The 18,472-nt window shown below is 42.5% G+C and overlaps 1 protein-coding gene across 7 annotated transcripts in view; it reads left to right on the top strand.

Moving 5' to 3' along the window:
* The window catches only part of brip1 (BRCA1 interacting protein C-terminal helicase 1), an 83,120-nt gene that overhangs the window by 6,623 nt on the left and 58,025 nt on the right, over positions 1 to 18,472 (top strand). For all 7 annotated transcript variants that reach the window (XM_037775260.1, XM_037775258.1, XM_037775259.1 and 4 more), the window contains 8 exons: positions 6,298 to 6,570; positions 10,171 to 10,392; positions 10,555 to 10,754; positions 10,846 to 10,978; positions 11,891 to 12,051; positions 12,158 to 12,347; positions 12,596 to 12,736; positions 13,274 to 13,435. In XM_037775260.1, coding sequence (XP_037631188.1) covers positions 6,298 to 6,570; positions 10,171 to 10,392; positions 10,555 to 10,754; positions 10,846 to 10,978; positions 11,891 to 12,051; positions 12,158 to 12,347; positions 12,596 to 12,736; positions 13,274 to 13,435 — 1,482 coding nt within the window. The remainder of the gene's footprint in view (positions 1 to 6,297; positions 6,571 to 10,170; positions 10,393 to 10,554; positions 10,755 to 10,845; positions 10,979 to 11,890; positions 12,052 to 12,157; positions 12,348 to 12,595; positions 12,737 to 13,273; positions 13,436 to 18,472) is intronic.

The raw sequence follows: 18,472 nt of genomic DNA, 5'->3' as shown, positions 1-18,472 counted from the left end.
CCTATCAATAAACACAGATTGGTTAACCCTTTCATGGATGTTGCTGGAAGGGTAGATTATAGCTACTTTTAGACCACTTATATCAACAACAGGTTCAATATTACCACTAACATTATCACTAGCACCACTGGGTGGCGGTATACTCCACCAAATTGACAGACAGTGGTTAAAACATGTATAGGCTCAAAATGATACAACATCGCAGATAATTCATGTGGCCGTAAACGTGGGTCTGTTATGATTTGATTTTGTTCTCTTCTGATGCTTTTACTCATGAGATCACTTTCATTTCTTTAATATGAAGTCAAATGATCCCCCCTATTTTTACAAAATGGTAACATACAAAACTAAATGTATATAGTAAAATTCATATGCTCCATGGGGTTAGAACCAGAGCTTGTAGGAATTTATATAAATTTCTTTCAAACTCAAAAGCACCAGCCTGCAGTCATCAGGAGGGCAGGGGAGCAAGTCTACAACATCTCAGATCTTTGATTATTCTCAAAACCAAAACATATTGACATATATTGACATTTAGATAGTTCAGGCTGCAACCTTTCTGTTGTAAGTCATTGGAAAGAGACATGCTAGCATACTTGAACAAGGAATAGCCTGTCTCCTAACAAAAGTTATAATAACAAATTATGAAGTTTTGGAGCCACTGACAACATAATGGCATTTGCATCAGCTTGGCATCATTTATTTTATTTTTTTTTAAGATTATTTTTTGGGCTTTTATTCCTTTATTGATAGTGACAGATAGCATCCCATTTATATTAATGAGGGTAGACAAAATAGTTGAAACGCCTCTCAGCATAACACAATAAAATTCAACAGCATCACAGCCTCCAAAATGATCATAACATTGGATCAACGCCTCTCTAAAACAGTTTGAACAAAATTGAAAGTATATCCTTAGTGAATTTAACTTACAGTTATGTTCATTATTGATTAATCTGATGATTATTTTCTTGATTAACCACTTCTTGTTTTGGTCTATAAAATGTCAGAAAATATTGAAAAATTGTGATTAGAATTTCCTAATTATAATAATGACCTTTCTTGTTTCATCTGACCTTGAATACAAAAACCCAAAGATAGTCAGTTTACTGTCACATAAAAATGAAAAGGAGCAAATCCTCACATTTGGAAAGCTGGTAATGTTGGGATGAGAAATGACTGCAACGATTAATCAATTATCAAAATCGTTGCTGATTTATTTTCTCAATGATCCTCAATGAATTGACTAATTGTTTCAGCTCTATAATTACTATAGGGCGGTTTATTAGACTGCATTAGTTTTAGTTAGGTGGAGCAAATAAATACAACTGAGAGTGTTGGGCACAAGCTGTATTGCTGCAGTCAGACGCAACCGAACTAGGTGCATCAAGTAACACCATGTTCTCAAAGGTATCAAGAGGCTGTTTCTGGTGAATAATCCATGTTCCTGAGTTCTCTCCAGGTCCCAAAGACCAACAGGTTAGCCATAATCATTAGACATGCTCAGCCATAGATTGCTGCTCAGAATGCAGCTCACAGGAATGGTTGAACTCTCACAATTGTGTCCTAACTTGCCACAGGTGTGTGGCTTGGATTTAGAGCCGTGGATGGTCGGAGGTGGAAAAAGAGGAGGAGGGAAAGTGAAGTCGAAAAAGCGCGTCCATCTCTGGTTTCCCTGCAGCTACATGACCCGGGCTCTTTTGTCCCGCGAGCGCTGACTGACGGCCTGAATGGGGCCCTTTGAAGCAAGCTCCAGTTTTAATTAAGAGGGTTTGCCTCGCCTGGACCGCTGATCTGTGAAAGCCACGGGGATAAATATTGAATGGGGTTCACCCGCTGGTTACTGCGCCCGAGGGATAAACAGGTGCTTTGGAGGGCAGATATTTGCCAGGGCCCCCTACCTGCACGGTGTGGTCATAATGGGAGGAGGGGGTGTTCGGTGTCATGTCTTCCGAGGTATTGGCTATTGAAGCCCACCCTTATTGGAATGAATTCCAAGCCCTCGAAAGCTGTGGAATGAGGAGCAAATTGGCGTCCAGTGAGAGGCGCCAGTGATACCTAAGTGATCCACTGCCTGCGGCCTCTCAGTGCCCTCTGACTGGCCCCCTGGAGTGTGAGATTTCCATCTCTCAGGTGTTGGCAGGGAGTAAAGCAACAGAAGCCTACCTGTGAATATTCTGAGGTGTTCAGTAACACCACTGACCTCTGTTCTGTCAATTCAAGAAAGCTTTAGCCGTTGCATACACTTACACCTGGTAGTGTAGGTATACCAAGGAAACTTAGTATACCTGTACTAAGTAAGCTTTGTATACCAGAAGAAACTCAGTACACCTAAAGAAACGTTGTACACCTGACCTATACAGTGTACCTGTAAATGCTGTGTTAATAAGAAAACAGTTCCCTCACGTTACATGTTGTTTTGAAAGAAGGCACGGGCATTCTCATTGCTAGCGGCACCCAAGGAGCAACACCGGTGGAATTGTTATGTTCTTGTTGCGAGCAGAGCTGGCGTCCTGTTTGCCCCTTTTGCCAGTTATCTACATTCCTTTCTAGGGGGTGTCTGCTCTGGGCTGTGGGGCCAGGCTTGAAACCTTGTTGTCCTGGCATCTCGGGAGGCAGGCGCGTAAAAGGATACTCTTGTGTCAGCTGTTTCCTGCTGCAGCTTTTGACAAGGGCCTCTATTCATCAGTAAGCCCTTCTACACTGCCCCAACGCACCCCTCCCTCCCCCCACCTGCCAATGAATAAGTAATTATTGGCCATCTTGGGGCAGGATATTTGGATGGCTCTATTTAATGTGGCAGCAGCAGGTAAGGTGATCGGGCTCAGGGCCCAGGCTGTGGAGCGTAACTGTTCCAGAGGAGAAAGGTAACTCGAACTGGTGTTGGGGCCCTGCAGCACCTCTGTTTATTTTTCACATGGGCTCAGGGCTCGTTATCCCTCTTAACTCTGAGAGACGGCTCTCCAAGGGCTCTCTTTGGCCTACACTCCATCACACATTGTAATATTTGATGGGCAAACATGCTTGGAAAATCTGAGCCGCCGGGTAACTCGAGCTACTCGTCTGTCATCAGAAGTGCTACCTTCTGATCCCCATCATACGTTGCGATGCGTGACAAAACACATACCATTCATTCTTACCTGGAATCATACAGGTAATTTGTTGAGGATTTAGGGATAAACTTGTTTGCCAAGCTTATGAATTATGTTTATTCGATAAACAAAAATATTGTAATCTCTGAAGAAAGAGGCCAGACACTTTTTTTTTTATGCCTTCGCGCCTGCGACATCCATGACCAGAGGCATTATGTTTTCCGGACAAACGTGAATATCTCAGGAGCGCCTTGAGGGAATTTCTTCAAATTTGGCACAAACGTCCTCTTGGATTCAATCATTAATTGTTTAGGGTTTGTTTTTTTCTAGTTTCAGTTTTTTTAGGTTTAGTTCTGTTTTTTACAAACGTCTTAATACCATGCAGTGGTGACAAGGTGTGCATATCGATGTTGACCTCTTGGTCTGATGCCATTGGCTGTTTAACAATGGAAAGTGCCACAATATTAGATGTTTCTCAAGGCTCAGCTGACAGTAAAACTGCCTTTTGGGGATTAATTCCAGGAGGTCACAATGATTGTCTTTTTCTTTACCTTTGTTACATATGGTATGGTTGTAGTGGAAACAGATACAGAAGAGAGAGGGTTCCGCTGCCGATCAGCCATAACATTAAGACCACTGAGAGGGGAAGTGAATAACATTGATTATCTCGTTACAATGGCCCCTGGCAGTAGGTGGCCTATATCAGACAGCAAGTGAACATTTTGAACTTTGTGTTGGAAGCAGAAAAAATGGGCAAGCGTAAGGATGTGAGCGACTTTCATAAGGGCCAAATTGTGCTGGCTAGACGACTGGGTCAGAGCATCTCCAAAACTGCAGCTCTTGTGGGATGTTCCCGGTCTGCAGTGGTCAGGACCTACCAAAAGTGATCCAATGGAGGAAAGCCAGTGAACCGGCGACAGGGTCAGACCCAAGGCTCATTGATGCACGTGGGGAGCGAAGGCTGGCCCGTGTTGTCCGATCCAATAGAAGAGCTACTGTAGCTCAAATTGCTTTAAAAGTTAATTCTGGTTCCGATAGAAAGGTGTCAGAACACACAGTGCATCGCAGTTTGTTGCGTATGGGGCTGCATAGCCACAGACCGGTCAGGGTGCCCATGCTGATCCAATGTTATGGCTGATCGGTGTATGGTATGATTGCAGTGGAAACGGATACAGAAGAGAGAGGGTTTGCTGTGGTGTGATTCAAGACAAGATATAATTACTACTATATTACTACTACTACTGATAATCTTGATAATGATATAATTTAGACTGCAGAGTTTTAAATTATATTACAGTTCCAGTGCTGGATTTGAGAAGCCTGTGATTGGACGGTGTCTGTGAGCCACTGAATGGTCAAAGAGTACACCACTTAAAAGAGCTCAACACATAAGCAGGATCAGTTTCATAAGCGTTGCTGGCTACACTTCACTTGTGAGGCGGGGGGGGGAGAGAATCCGCTACGTCACTGGACGGCCAATTATGAAGCAGCTAGATTTTCTCAGCTTCCACAATGGTGGCCTATCATCTTTCAGACCCAAAAGGTCATCCGGTGGAGAGTGACAGGATACCTTATGTATGGATGCAGATTCTTTATGCTTCTCCATGTGTGTTTTTCAAAAGACTATACGAGACAATCTGTCAGAGAGTCTATTCAGGCGGTGGATAATAGCGATGAGTCGGTAGCTTTTTGTATCCTAACACGCTGAAAAGCTAAATGTAGTTTAGCATTCACAATACTAACAAAATAACAATAGAGAAGAACATTTCTGTGAGTGGCATGTTGCAGACCTCACACGGCGTGATGCTTGTGTACACGAGACCTAGTGATCTATTGAACATTTATTTGAAACTTAAAAAGACAACATTTAAGATGGTAATTTATTAACAGTGGCTTTATAAATAAATAAGTACCACTGGTGGTTAGGCCTCAGAAATAGATGGCCAGCCAACTTTATCATTAATTAAACAATGTGCCATGTGCACGCATGTGTTGTTGCCGCCGTAGTGCGGCTGGTATCAGATGCATGCCCATACATTTAATGGCACAAACACAACGAGCAGTGGGTAGAGGTAGGTTTTTGGTGTCAGCTCCAAATGTAGCTGCTATTTTGGATCATGCAAAAAAGACTGGGTGAAGTGGAATATAGATCGGAGTTGTATGGGGATTAATAAATACGGTCTCAGCCAATCGCATCACTGGTCTCATAGCTCTGAAACAGCTGTGCCAATCAGAGTGAAGAAAGACAACCACGATTCAACAACATGGAGAGCGGGCTTCTTCAGGAAATCACATTGTGTATGTCTGTATGGTGCACTGATCTAAATAATAAATCCACATAATAACCGCTACATGCATTTTAACTTGTGTCGAGACTAAAACATGAAACGCAAATTTTGCCAGAAGCATTGGACAGGAGGCTGTGACGCATAGGATTAATAATCCCCGGTAAATCTAGTGACTTCTGCACAAATAGACAGAATACTGAGTTATAACCGACCAGTCCAAGAGATGCAGAGGTGTGTAGTGTATTAAAGCGGCAGTGGGTAGAGATCCGTCCGTCCGTCCTTCCGTCCGTTCTTGCGTCACACTTTCGTTTCCGGAGCAGAACTCGGAAACTATTTGACTTATGAACTTCAAATTTGGTATGATGGTTGACAGTGTGGTTTAGTTGTGCCTTTTTGGGGGTTAGGACACCAGGGTTCCAACATGTTTGATAATAACAAGATACATTGTGCTCAATAGATTAATTCCATTGGTTCCAAAAGGGCAAAACCTTTGGCCCTACTTTAGTAGGGGTCAAGCAGTGAGCGGGGGTATGTGAGCCATGCTCCCTTTTGCCTTGTTTATTTATTTACATTTTGAATAATTCCATATTTGTGTCACAAATGTTGCACATTTCCTCCAAACAGTTGTGGTTCTGAGCCATCTATTCTCCGTGCAACATCTAAGACCCAGTTTCCAATTACCCAACTATTAACTCTACAAAAAACAGCATCCAATGTGTCGTCTGAATTTGGGAGGAATGGAATTTATATTCAGCACAACTGTAAAAGGACTGTTTTATCAGCAGAAAAAATGACAGTTGCTGTTATTGTTTAATCAACCAAACAAGATCTGGGACTCGGCTGCAGTACTGAGATGTTGAACTTGATATCCAGCTGTGAACTACCTCTCAGTGTTTGTTTCTTTTTCCTCTATCCAGTCCCCTGAACCCTGCTCGAGGTGCCCGTGTGCTTCAACCAAAGACGGCGTGAAGGACAAAGACAAAGGTGTCAAAAAGAAGATTCCTAAGATTTTCTTCGGCACTCGTACACATAAACAGATAACTCAGATCGCTAATGAGCTGAAGCGCACTGTTTACTCCGGTGTGCCCATGACCATCTTATCCAGTAGAGCTCACACCTGTGTCAACCCAGAGGTGGCGCCTCACGCCAACCGCAATGAACGCTGCAAGGAGCTTCTGGAGGGCAAAGATGTGAGGATGAACACTTACTTACACACATACACCTATTTTTAACTTAAGCTTTAAAGTAATACTCCAACTGAAATCTGTCTTTTTGATATCTAATAGCCACTCCCTCATAAAGAACAGCAGCTGTGGTGAACTTGAATACATATGGGTCACAATCTAATGCTTTCCCTGCAACAAGTATACATCTGTAAAGCTTGCACTTCCTCTGTGTAGAGTTCAATTGTTAGAATTTGTCTTGCAAAGAGATTATCTCTAAGGTGAAGATGAACATTGCAAACATCAGGCCAGAGCTAATTAAACCCCTTAAATCAGTACCAGACTGACTTGTTTAAGGCTTCGCATGAAGACAAAACTTAAGAGTTAAAGGCAAGATCTGCATCAAACCATCTGAACCATTATGCTTTTTTTTTTAATGGACATTATTGGGCCTTTATATCAGAGTCATCAGTCTAATTCTAATAATTTATCAGTCATAAACATGTAATATTGAAGAAATCGTTTTTTGTAATAAGGACAAAATAATTCTTATTTTCATAGAAGTACACTTATGGACTAGAGCTGGGCCAATAAATCTGTGAAAATACATATTATATAGATATATATTGGTATCTGGTTTTATGTTGGCCGATAAATTATAAGAAATGTCAGTACAGAAATGCTAAAGATATGTTCTATGTTTTTAGGTCATTTGGAAACAAGTGTCACCATTACATAATTCGTTGACCAGAGAGCATATTTCTACGGGAACCTTATCAAATTGTTTGTTTATGTTATATGCTAATGTAAAAAAAATTATACTACATCAAAAACCCAGGCCAGGCCATGTTGACATGTGACTTTTATCCCATTAAGGGCACATTCTGTATGTCTGCTATTGTCCATAATTTGGACCAGTTCAAGCCCCTTATTTGTCTGCACCCTCTTGCCTCACAAAGAACTGTACTGGACATGAATTAGACTCTTTTGAACCAGGATTGACCCCCCTTCTAGCTGTGAAATCCAACACCTCATGACACACACTTTGTCCATGGAATCAAACTTTCATCCAGCTGATGAATAAAATGATATTACAACTTTTTGATCCCAATTGATGTCTCTCCCTCACACGTAATACTCACCAGACCTCAAACCATCATGTACTGAATAGACTGTAACAAAAACCCAACAGGTAACTACCACTACCAGACAAATCTCCTCAACAATGTAGCCTCGGAGCATCAATTATGCTGCTGCAACATCCACAATTGGTCCAGCCAGCACTTTTTGACACACTAAAATGTCAAGAACTTTTTTTTTTTAGAGACATGAGACACTTGTAAACCCCATACTGTCCTGAAGTTGAGGCTCCTACTGCAGTCAGGACAATTACGCTGTCAATGGAGGTGTTTGCCTCCCATGGCAATTGTCTCACTTTGTCATATGAAATAGCTGGCCCAGTCATAACCCCTCACTGGAATGGGTGTTACTGATGCTCTGTGTCTTCATCACCTCAGGGCCTAGTCTAGTCAGTGTCAGGTTACCATGCTGTATAGACACACAGTGATTCATACACAGAAACGCACATCGTCTTCAGTCAAAACACCTGTCCTGACCTTCCTAAATGTGGCTGCATGGCTGTTAATCCCCCCCCAACTCCCCTTTCACTGAGCAGACAGGGTTCAGTGTCAGCAAAGTGTCCTAGCTTAGCACATGATAGTGAGAAGTAGACCATTTCATCTAGAGATTATCATTGTGTCTGGAGGTTACCGAGTCCACCGGTGTACAGTATTTGTGTTTGACAGTGTCACCTCAAGCTGTTAAATCCTTAAGAACAGGGTGGGACATCTGAAGCTGACACCTCTGGTTACAGTGTAATTGGGGCTTGGTACATGAGATGCTGCTTCTTTACACTTCTTCTACATTCACTGTATGAGTGTCAGGACATGTAAACCACTATAATACCCGGAAAACCTGATCACAGGCAGCCTCTGAAATACTGTATGTCACCTCTGGTTAAGTTGGAGACTAGAGAGAAGACAATCTGGTCATGGCCTGGACATCTAAGTTAGTCCAACAAGCATTCTCCATTATTCTTTTGTTTAAGTATTGTTGGGCTTATTGTAGTAGCGTAGTCGGGAGGAGGTGGGTTTGCAGTTCGGTGTGCTGAGGATCTCATCGCTGCTTTTTGCAGATGATGTGGTCCTCTTGGCATCATTGGTCTGTGACTACCAGCACTCACTGGATCAGGGATGAGGATCAGCACCTCTAAATCTGAGGCCATGATTCTGAGCAGGAAACCGATGGATTGCCTACTCCGGGTAGGGAATGAGTCCTTACCCCAAGTGAGTTCAAGTTCCTCGTGGTCTTGTTCACGAGTGAGGGGACAAAACACCGCGAAATTGGCAGGAGAATCGGAGCTGCGGGGGCGGTATTGCCCTCGCTTTACTACACCGTTGTGACGAAAACAGAACTGAGCCGGAAGGCAAAGCTCTCGATCTACCGGTCAATCTTCGTTCTTACTCTCACCTATGGTCATGAGGGCTGGGTCATGACCGAAAGAACTAGATCGCTGGTACAAGCGGCCGAAATGGGTTTTCTCAGGAGGGTGGCTGGCATCTCCCATAGAGATAGGCTGAGAAGCTCAGTCATCCGTGAGGGACTCGGAGTAGAGTCGCTACTCATTTGCATTGAAAGGAGCCAGTTGAGGTTGTTCGGACATTTAGTAAGGATGCCCCCTGGGTGCCTCCCTAAGGAGGTGTTCCAGGCACGACCAGCTGCGAGGAGGCCACGGGGAAGACCCAGGACTAGGTGGAGAGATTATATCTCCACACTGGCATGGGAACGCCTCGGGATCCCCCAGTCAGAGCTGGTTAATGTGGCCCGGGAAAGGGAAGTTTGGGGTCTCCTGCTGGAGCTGTTGCCCCCATGACCCAACCCCAGATAAGCGGTTGAAGATGAAGATAATGGCTTATTGTAAGCCCAAGTCAGGAAAATGTGTTGTGCAAAGTCATGTGAAGGTTTGAAGTTTGATCTTTACCTTTTATTTTGAAGCCACTGGACAAGGGCTCATTTGGACAGTATGTTGTGCCTGCTGCTGTGTATGGCTCCACTGATGTAAGTGCATCGCCCAAATCAACCACAAGTTGATCAGGATGTCTTTGGAAAGTAAATGATGTGGAAGGTTCCTTTGGTTTCTACCTGATGCTGCTTCATAGACAATGTCCTGACCTGTCCTGAAATCAGACTGGTGGCTTGCTTGGTATGGTTCTGTCTGTTGATCTGAAGCAGCATGTGTTAAAATCAAAAGGGGTGAGGTCAGAAAGTCATCTTGTGATGTGAAGATACATCTGCTTGACCATTCACGATTGACAACACTGCTGACAACCCTTGAAAGTGCCTAGAAGTTGCATTCGGGATCACTTCTTGAGCTAAGCCCAAATTTAGTTTCAGTAACTCGTCCCCAAAGCGTATTGAGATCAATGGATGTTTGGAACCGTGACGGTGGCTAAGTGCTGTGTTTCGTTAAGTTCCTGCATTGAAATAGGACTATATGTGATCAAGCAAACCATGTGTTCCAGCATCCATTGAATGCTGCTGCCTGAGTGAACATTTTGTATATTGCAGGGCAAGTCATGCCGCTTTTACCACGGTGTCCAGAGGATGCGGGACCAGCAAACACTACAGCGGGTTCATGGACTCCATGACGCCTGGGACATCGAGGACCTTGTCGCACTGGGCAAACGGATCCGGGCATGCTCCTACTATGCTGCCCGGGAACTTATGCAGGGCGCCTCCATCATCTTCTGTCCATATAACTACCTGCTGGACCCAATGATCAGAGAGAGTGTGAGTAGAGTTTGGAAGAGAGGGTGAAGAAATCATAGAACAATTCAAAGGGATCAACAAGATGAGTTTAGTTTAATAACAAAGGACCAGATCATATATATAGTTTAACCTTTCCCTCTCCTCTGCTCTTCATCTCTTGCTTTTAATCTACATTTTCACCAGATGGAGATCGACCTGGAAGGCCAGATCGTGGTGCTGGACGAGGCCCACAACATTGAGGACTGTGCAAGGGAGAGTGCCAGCTTCACTTTGGACTACAACAGTCTGCTGATGTCCAGGGATGAGCTTGACGGCATGGTCAACAGCAACATCAGACGCTCTAAACATGAGCTGCTCAGGGACTTCTGCTATAGCCTGATCAAGTTAGTGATGCAGTGACCTAATATTGCTCATCTGTGGTTCTCATAATTTGAGTAGATATTTACTAAGGATATCTTTTTGTCCATGGTGTAGCTGGATCCAGGAGAGCCAGTGCCTGATGTCTGAACGGGGATATGAGAGCGCCAGTAAAGTCTGGAATGGAAAGGAAATCCTGGGTATCTTTCACAACCTGGGCATCACCGCTGACACCTTTAAAAATCTGAAGGTGCACCAAATATCTTTGCTTTACTTGTAGACATTTGAGGTTCACCATACCCTCACACTGCTGCTGCTATTAGTATTTGGTCCATTTCAAATATTCACTCTAAGCCTGAAGCACTGAACCCAACTGTGTGATCAGAGTAAGTGCCTCAGCGCAGGTGTAAGGGCCCACTGGTATGTGTAATGGAATTATATTACTGATTACATTAGTATTTGTTGTTTGCTACCTGATAAGCAAAATAGCACAGTTGAACCAAATCGACATTTGGAAATTACCATTACATTTATTCTATGGCGAAGAGGGACCGTGGTTTACAACAACCCAGTCCTTACCCTCCCCAACATCAGGGAGAAGAATCATACTTGTCCTTGCTCGGTATTTGCAGGTACAGTAATTAATACATGTGTACCACGCCATCCATTTTGCACCGTGATATACATGTATTTAAAGTTTGACACCTTAAAGAAATAAATGAAGGCCTTGTTTGAAGATTTCTGTGCCTATACTGGTAATTTAGGACAACATTAATACCACAGTTTGCACATTAAGTTACTCAAGTTAAGTTTGTCTCTACACCATAAGTATTAAAAATGGGTGTAGAGTGTGAATGTGTAAAGGTTAAGAAAATGAATAATGTCCTCCCCTTTGTCATGGATGGGAACGGAAAAAATTAACCAGCTCATGGGAAGAGGAGTCTTAATTTTTTACACTAGTACCAATAGCTCCACTGACGGGAAAATCAGCTCCAGTTTAGTCTCATTTATTTTTGGCAGAATGAACCAGGGTGTAATATTTCTTGTAAAAAAACAAAAAAAAGTATGTTTATAATATTGAAATATGTGCTGCATGTTCTTTATTGGATTTAGATGTACTGTAATAATCAACAGCTGTTTTTTTTGTCATTCTTTGTGATAGCAAAACCTGGCAGCAGTGTTGGAGAAAGAAGAGCGTGTCAGTGTGATAAATGGTAAAGAAGATATGGTTCAGATACCAACCATCAGTACAGCTACCTCCACTGTCCTCAAAAACATCTTCATGGTGCTGGGCTACATGTACTCTTCTGAGGACACCTGCAGGTCAGAGATGAACCAAAGAAGTTAGCTAGACCAAAATCCTGGGCATGCCAGTGCCTCAGATGAACTACTGTACAGGGTATAGAATCACGTCTCTGTGTGTCTGTAGGTATGCTGAAGACTACCGGATAGCTCTGCAGAAGAGCTTTGCTTGGACCAACCGGGTCCCACCCGATGCCCCTGATGCCCAGGGATTTGTGGTTCGGCCACGCAACAGGCAACGCCAGATGCAACTCCAGAGCGCCCGAGTCAAGGCCGAAGTCCTGACGCTCAGCTTCTGGTGCCTCAACCCCGCTGTGGTGAGTGGTTAGAGATGGCGCACCCTGCCATGTAGATTATCTATTACTGAAGTCTATAAACTTAAATGTATGACTTATTACAGGGTCTGAAATTACCTGCCAAGTGCTGATAAAATATGTCACAAAAAAGTGATTTTCTAGCTCTTCAATTTCCACTGTGCCACCCTTTGATGTTTTGATATGTTGGTGGAATAAATGAGCTGAAACTCCCCTTGGAGGTTCATTGTGTCTGTATCTGTGTGTCGCAGGCTTTCTCTGATTTGAGTACGTCGGTGCACACCATTGTGCTGACATCAGGAACCCTGTCACCCATGGGCTCCTTCTCCTCTGAACTCGGGGTGAAATTTTCCATCCAGCTAGAGGCCAACCATGTTATCAACAAGTCCCAGGTCAGTAGGTTTACCCATGTCACTGAGCCTCTGGGAAGAATGCGACGTATGCATTCTGTGGCTCTTCTGACAAAGTGTATTGCTGTTTAAGAGGATGTTTAGCTGCTTGATTCCTGGATGTCTAATTTAATAATATGACTCTTGAGTTATGACTTCCAAGTCTTCAAAAGGTTGATCAAAGTGGGAGAGTAGAGCTGTGTCTGTATCAGCAGGTAGAACTCAGGCATATCAACCAAAGATGGAAACTTTGACCCCCGTCTTTGCTCCACATCTATACCACTTTTGTCCAGCAGATGTCACAGTCTAACCATTTGATTGCAACAACGTTGATGATTGAACTTATGACTGTTACCACAACTCTGGCAGTGCACATGAGAATGATGTTTTTGAAAATGCTCATAATGATACCAGGAAATATGTGTGTTTGGGCCGTTGATAACTAATTTTTGGGCCAACATGGTAATGTCAGATAGATTTATTATATTGATGATGATGATGATTTGAACTTGGTGAAGATTTCTAATGCCCTCTCTTCAGGTTTGGGTGGGCACTGTTGGTGCAGGACCACAAGGCAGAAAACTCCTTGCCACCTTCCAACACACTGAAACGTATGCCTTCCAGGACGAGGTTGGTGCGCTGCTGCTCCATGTCTGCCAGGTCGTGGCCAAGGGTGTGCTCTGCTTTTTACCTTCTTACAAGGTAAATATACCACTAAGATATACTCTACTAAATCAGGAAACATAGACTCTGAAATTACCGGTCTGAAGGATTAAGAGCTTGATATGTATTAAGGTGTCACATGGGCTGTGTTAGATACCGTTAATACACATCTCACCACTACATGTTCTGGCATTTTCAGAATTACATTGGTTAGCTATGTGTGGTGTGCAGTACAGATTAAAAAAAGGTTAGAAATTCAAGTTTTGACTCACATTTTTATCAGATGTAGTCCCAGCAGTTTCAAAATCTTTGCCACATTAATTTTATAAAACACCTGGACTATTAAAAAATATTTGATTTGTAGATTTAGCTCAGTCATTTTTTTATTTTTGAGATTGGATTATCTCTCTTTAGCCTTTAAACATTATTATTTTTTACTTTTTTTCCTCTTTCTCTCGAACCCACCTTGTACTCCTTGCTTGAAATGTGCTATACAAACTTTTTCAGGTGTCACAGCCCAGGCTCAGTGAGCTAGATTAAGAGGGAGACCACACAGGATTTAAAGGAATTCAAACAATATATATATTATTTGAAACCGAGACAAAAGCAACATAATAAATGAATCTGTAAGTTAGTGGTGGTTGCAGTGTTGAATGCAAGTGTGTTGTTGTGAAGGCAAAACAAAGAGGAGAACCAAACCAAAAGGTATATGATTCTGTTGGTGAGATGCACACAGAATGTGGAGCCAGCCTAAATAAGCTAGGCCCAACCTGGTGCAACACATCAGGTTAGATGACCCCGTCCATCTCTACCTGCAGGCAAGCTGCCGTGGAAAAAAACACAAGCCAGCAGGAGGAGCACAAATAGGGACAGCACATATTAGTTAACATTAATGCAGTCTAAATGTGTCTGACCTGGGCTGGTTGGTACAACGGAGTATTAGGGCCACATTGAGGGGGGAATAAATTCTGAGATTTTTCGAGAATAAAGTCATATTACGAGAAAAAAAGTTGTAATATTACGAGAATAAAGTCATAATTTTAACAGAAAAAATAGTCATATTACGAGAATAAAGTCATAACTACGAGAAAAAATGTGTAATGTGTTGGAGGGCTATTGTACTGCACTGCATGCATATAAGATAAGGTAAGATAAGATATTCCTTTATTAGTCCCGCAGTGGGGAAATTTTCAGTGTACAGCAGCAAAGGGGATAGTGCAAAGAACAAGAAGCATCCGCTTACAATACAATAACAACAATAGAGGTGTTGGTATTATTTAGGTCACTCAGTCTATACATCAGTAGGTTTAGTTTTTTAGAGGAGTAGTGATTGCATCATCGATACAAATTATTTGCCGTCGCCTTGTTCTTGGTTGTGCAGGGCAATAGCCCACTCCCAGCATGCATCTAAATTTACTCTCAAAATGATTAATTCCATTGTATTGAAGTGGTGGTGGATTGTTTGTAGTTGGAACATTAATTTCCACTTTCTACCACCGGGAGGAGCTAGAGACCACAGATTGGAGTCAGTGGCCAGTGTTTCTGTTGTTTGAAGGTATTTATATTATATACAAGTAACAGTTTTCAAAACTGAATTCCAATAGATCCCACTGATGAGAAGCAGCTGTTGGTGGTGTCATATGTTACAATAGATCACTACTATTCAATAGAGGTACTTGTCAAGTACTTGTTAACTGCCATCATCCTCATGGAACTGTATCCTCTTTCAGTTAATGAGGGTGCTTCTTAGAGCGCACTCATAGACACTTTGTCCCCCTTTGTTTGTCATGCGTTTTTGTTCATGAATAATTAATGTGGACTGTAGCTCGGTTGTCACAGTGGCTTACTCAGGGCCAAGTGGATTTCATTTATCATTGTGTGTTTGTCCACATTACGCATGTTACGTGTAACTTTGGTTGATGAATATATTTACTGTGGGAAATATAATAACATTTGAGTTTAAAGTCATTATGAAAAAAAGATCCCTTTAAATGTATATATTATTATAATGTTGAGGTTCCTAACATTTTTGGCTTGCAACCGCTTAAAGGGATAGTTCGGGTATTTCTCAGTGGGGTTGTATGAGGTACTTCTCCATAGTCAGTGTATTACCTACAGTAGATGAAGTCTGGATCAAACAGACAGGAGTACCAGCACGGGAGCAAAGCGATGTACTGCTGTGGACGGGGGCAGCAGCAAAACGCATTTTAGACACTGAAAAAAAAAATCAATATCAGTTGAAGTGTACGCTATATTTAGAATATCTTCATTGCTTTACCTTGCCATGAGACAGCCCTTTCCGACGGGGAACTGAAGCCGCTATCTATTCTCTCTTCAAAGAGACTCCATTGACTAAAACAGTCATTTTACTTCTCAGAACATGGGAGTTGCTGGTCTACCGCTGCGTTGATCGGTTTCTTTTTTGGTCTTATTGTGTTACTTTGGTGTTTTAAAGGGTTAGTTCACACCGACTGCCATCTACTGTAGGACTATGACTATGGATAAGGACCTCATACAACCCTCTCTACTTTTATCCCATTGTCAGCGGTCTCAGTGTGTATGGATTATGACCAGTTTAACCTAAGCGTGGACCTCCCGGTGCCCCGCCAATCTTTATTTGGATAGATTTCAGAGGTAGTGTTTTCCAGTAATTACAGGGACAAAGCAAAGAGTAAAGCAAAGTCTGAAAAATTTAATATTATTTATGAAGCATACATTGTTTTTCTGCTTTCCAGTATATGCATATGGTTAATCATCTCGCAACCCCTCTGATTTATCTAAATTGTACAAATATATGATCAAAGTCACAGCGGTGAAAATCCTCGTCTGCTGGACACACAGTGTCTACTGTCTACATATGATTTTAAGTTCATGAATATATACATATATATATAGACATATACATATACAGACATCACCGCTGTAAAGAGTTAATGTCTTGATAAGAGGACACATAATTTTCCATCAAACGGTGGACCTTTACAGTTGTGTGTTTTTGCCCTTGGCAAATGTAGTTTTTGCCTTTGGCATATTTGCGTGGTTTGTGTTCAACTTGTATTTCAACATGTCACATGCAGTGATCATTGGTTTGATTTCTCTGCCGTCCTTGTTTGCTCGCTATCCAGTTGCATTCTCGAACAGCTGCTGACACCGCCATCCAAACTGTAAAGGGAAAGCTAAGACTCCGGGCCTTGTTGTTTTCTCATTTTACCTTCCTTTTCGTCAGCCTGCGATGCCAGTCGAGGAGCGACTATGAGCTGTGGGATGTTTTTTTTTTTTATTATTGATAGCCATGTAGGAGTCTTCTATCTCTCTCTCTCTATGCTGATGCATAAATATTTAATCTGCAGTCAGCTCTTAAAGATGAGGAGATGAGGGGATATGAAGGGCTGGGGTATTAATTGGAGCCCGTGGAGGCCTCGTTGGTGCCGCTGAGTCCCGTCTTCCTTGTGATGTGTGTGTGTGTGTGTGTGTGTGTGTGTGTGTGTGTGTGTGTGTGTGTGTGTGTGTGTGTGTGGGCAACACAGAGAGGATAGGTCATCTGTTCAGTGTGTCTATGTGATAGCTATCAGCCCCTCATACACAGCTGGCTCAGTGATAGACCGAGAGAGCAGTGAGGCGAACAGGCCTGCAGGGTCAAGGAGGTGTACATCGAGGCTCATTCTCTGCCTTCACATAAACACACAAAGCCTGTTCAGTCCAATTTAATTATCTTCTTAAAGCAGGTAGAATGACAACACAGGTAGTAAAATTAGTAATAAAACATGTCTAAATCTGACTTTTGCTGTCAATAATGTTTCTCTTTTGGTTCGGCGTTGAGAAAATTAACTGTATTGACGTCTCTGTAGCTAATGTTGTCATTTCTCAGCATCGGTGCACTGCAGTCAAATGAGTTCAAAGAAAACTCAAGAGAATGTTGCGCATTAGCCCACAGCTCAATAAATTTCTTTTTTAAGATACATGGACACACAGAGTATGCCTGTAATCATGGTCACACGCACACACTTTCCCAGAGAGCCTGCACCAATGCTGTGGTTTTGTAGCACTTTAGCCTCAACATCCCCCCAGTTAATGCCCATTAAAACCACAGCGGGCCCTGCCGTCTGGTCCCAGCCGCCGCCAAACGAAGGGACCAATGCTCCACTGGAGAGGGGGGACTGATGGTTTATTAAAAAAGCGGGGGTTTTGCAGAGGTGAAAAGATGGCGGGGAATACAAGATGCTTTTAAAGGAGATTGAGATAAGGGCCATTAGGTGATGTCGCCTCGCTGTCTGTGTGAAGACGCATCCAGCGCTGGCGCCTGGGCTCCGCCGAGTGTGTGTGTCAAATCAAAGTCAAACCGGACTGCAGGGGTGAACACCCGCCAGCACACACTGTCCTCAGCAGCTCAGAGGTATCTGAAGCACCAATCACACAGCTCCAGAAGTACTGGTGTCTCTTAAGTGAGACTGTTTCTGTCCGTGTTAGGGAGCATATTAGATTCATGGGTCAATTTACCCAGTGTAGCATATCCCTCTTGATTCTTTTTTAGAGCTCAGGTGATGTTTTATATGAGTTTTTACAGTGGAAACTTCAGGATTACTGCTGTGTGACTAAGCTGGAGCTTTTTTTTTGGGAGGCTTAGAGTTTCAGACTTAACAGGTCAAATGTAGCCTCAGTCCTCTCCTCGTTCTGATACCTCCTTCAACTGCAGTAGCAAATTGTGCCTGTCAAGTCGTTTAAAATATAATTAAACATAATGTGGAAACTTTAGAGATGATATAAGAATGAATGTAGGGCTGCAACACTTAATCTGTTGGTTATTAATCATTTAATTTAATAACGGAAACATCTCAACTTCCCAGGGTCAGAGATGACGTCTTTGAATTGCTTGTTTTGTCCGACCAGCAGCCCAAGTCCAAAACCCAAAGATACTCCTATAACAATGACACAAAACTGCAACCATTATTTGATAAACAGTACAGTTTTTAAGGTCTGAATAAAATATGTAAAGGAGAAGCTGACTTTAAACAGTGATGGGCCTGCATAATTTGAAATCCTCACATATAATTTATATACAGTATATATTGTTAATAA

This window comes from Sebastes umbrosus, chromosome 7, assembly GCF_015220745.1.
Source record: "Sebastes umbrosus isolate fSebUmb1 chromosome 7, fSebUmb1.pri, whole genome shotgun sequence".
NCBI lineage: Eukaryota > Metazoa > Chordata > Actinopteri > Perciformes > Sebastidae > Sebastes > Sebastes umbrosus.
This window is presented reverse-complemented; position numbering and strand designations above follow the sequence as displayed.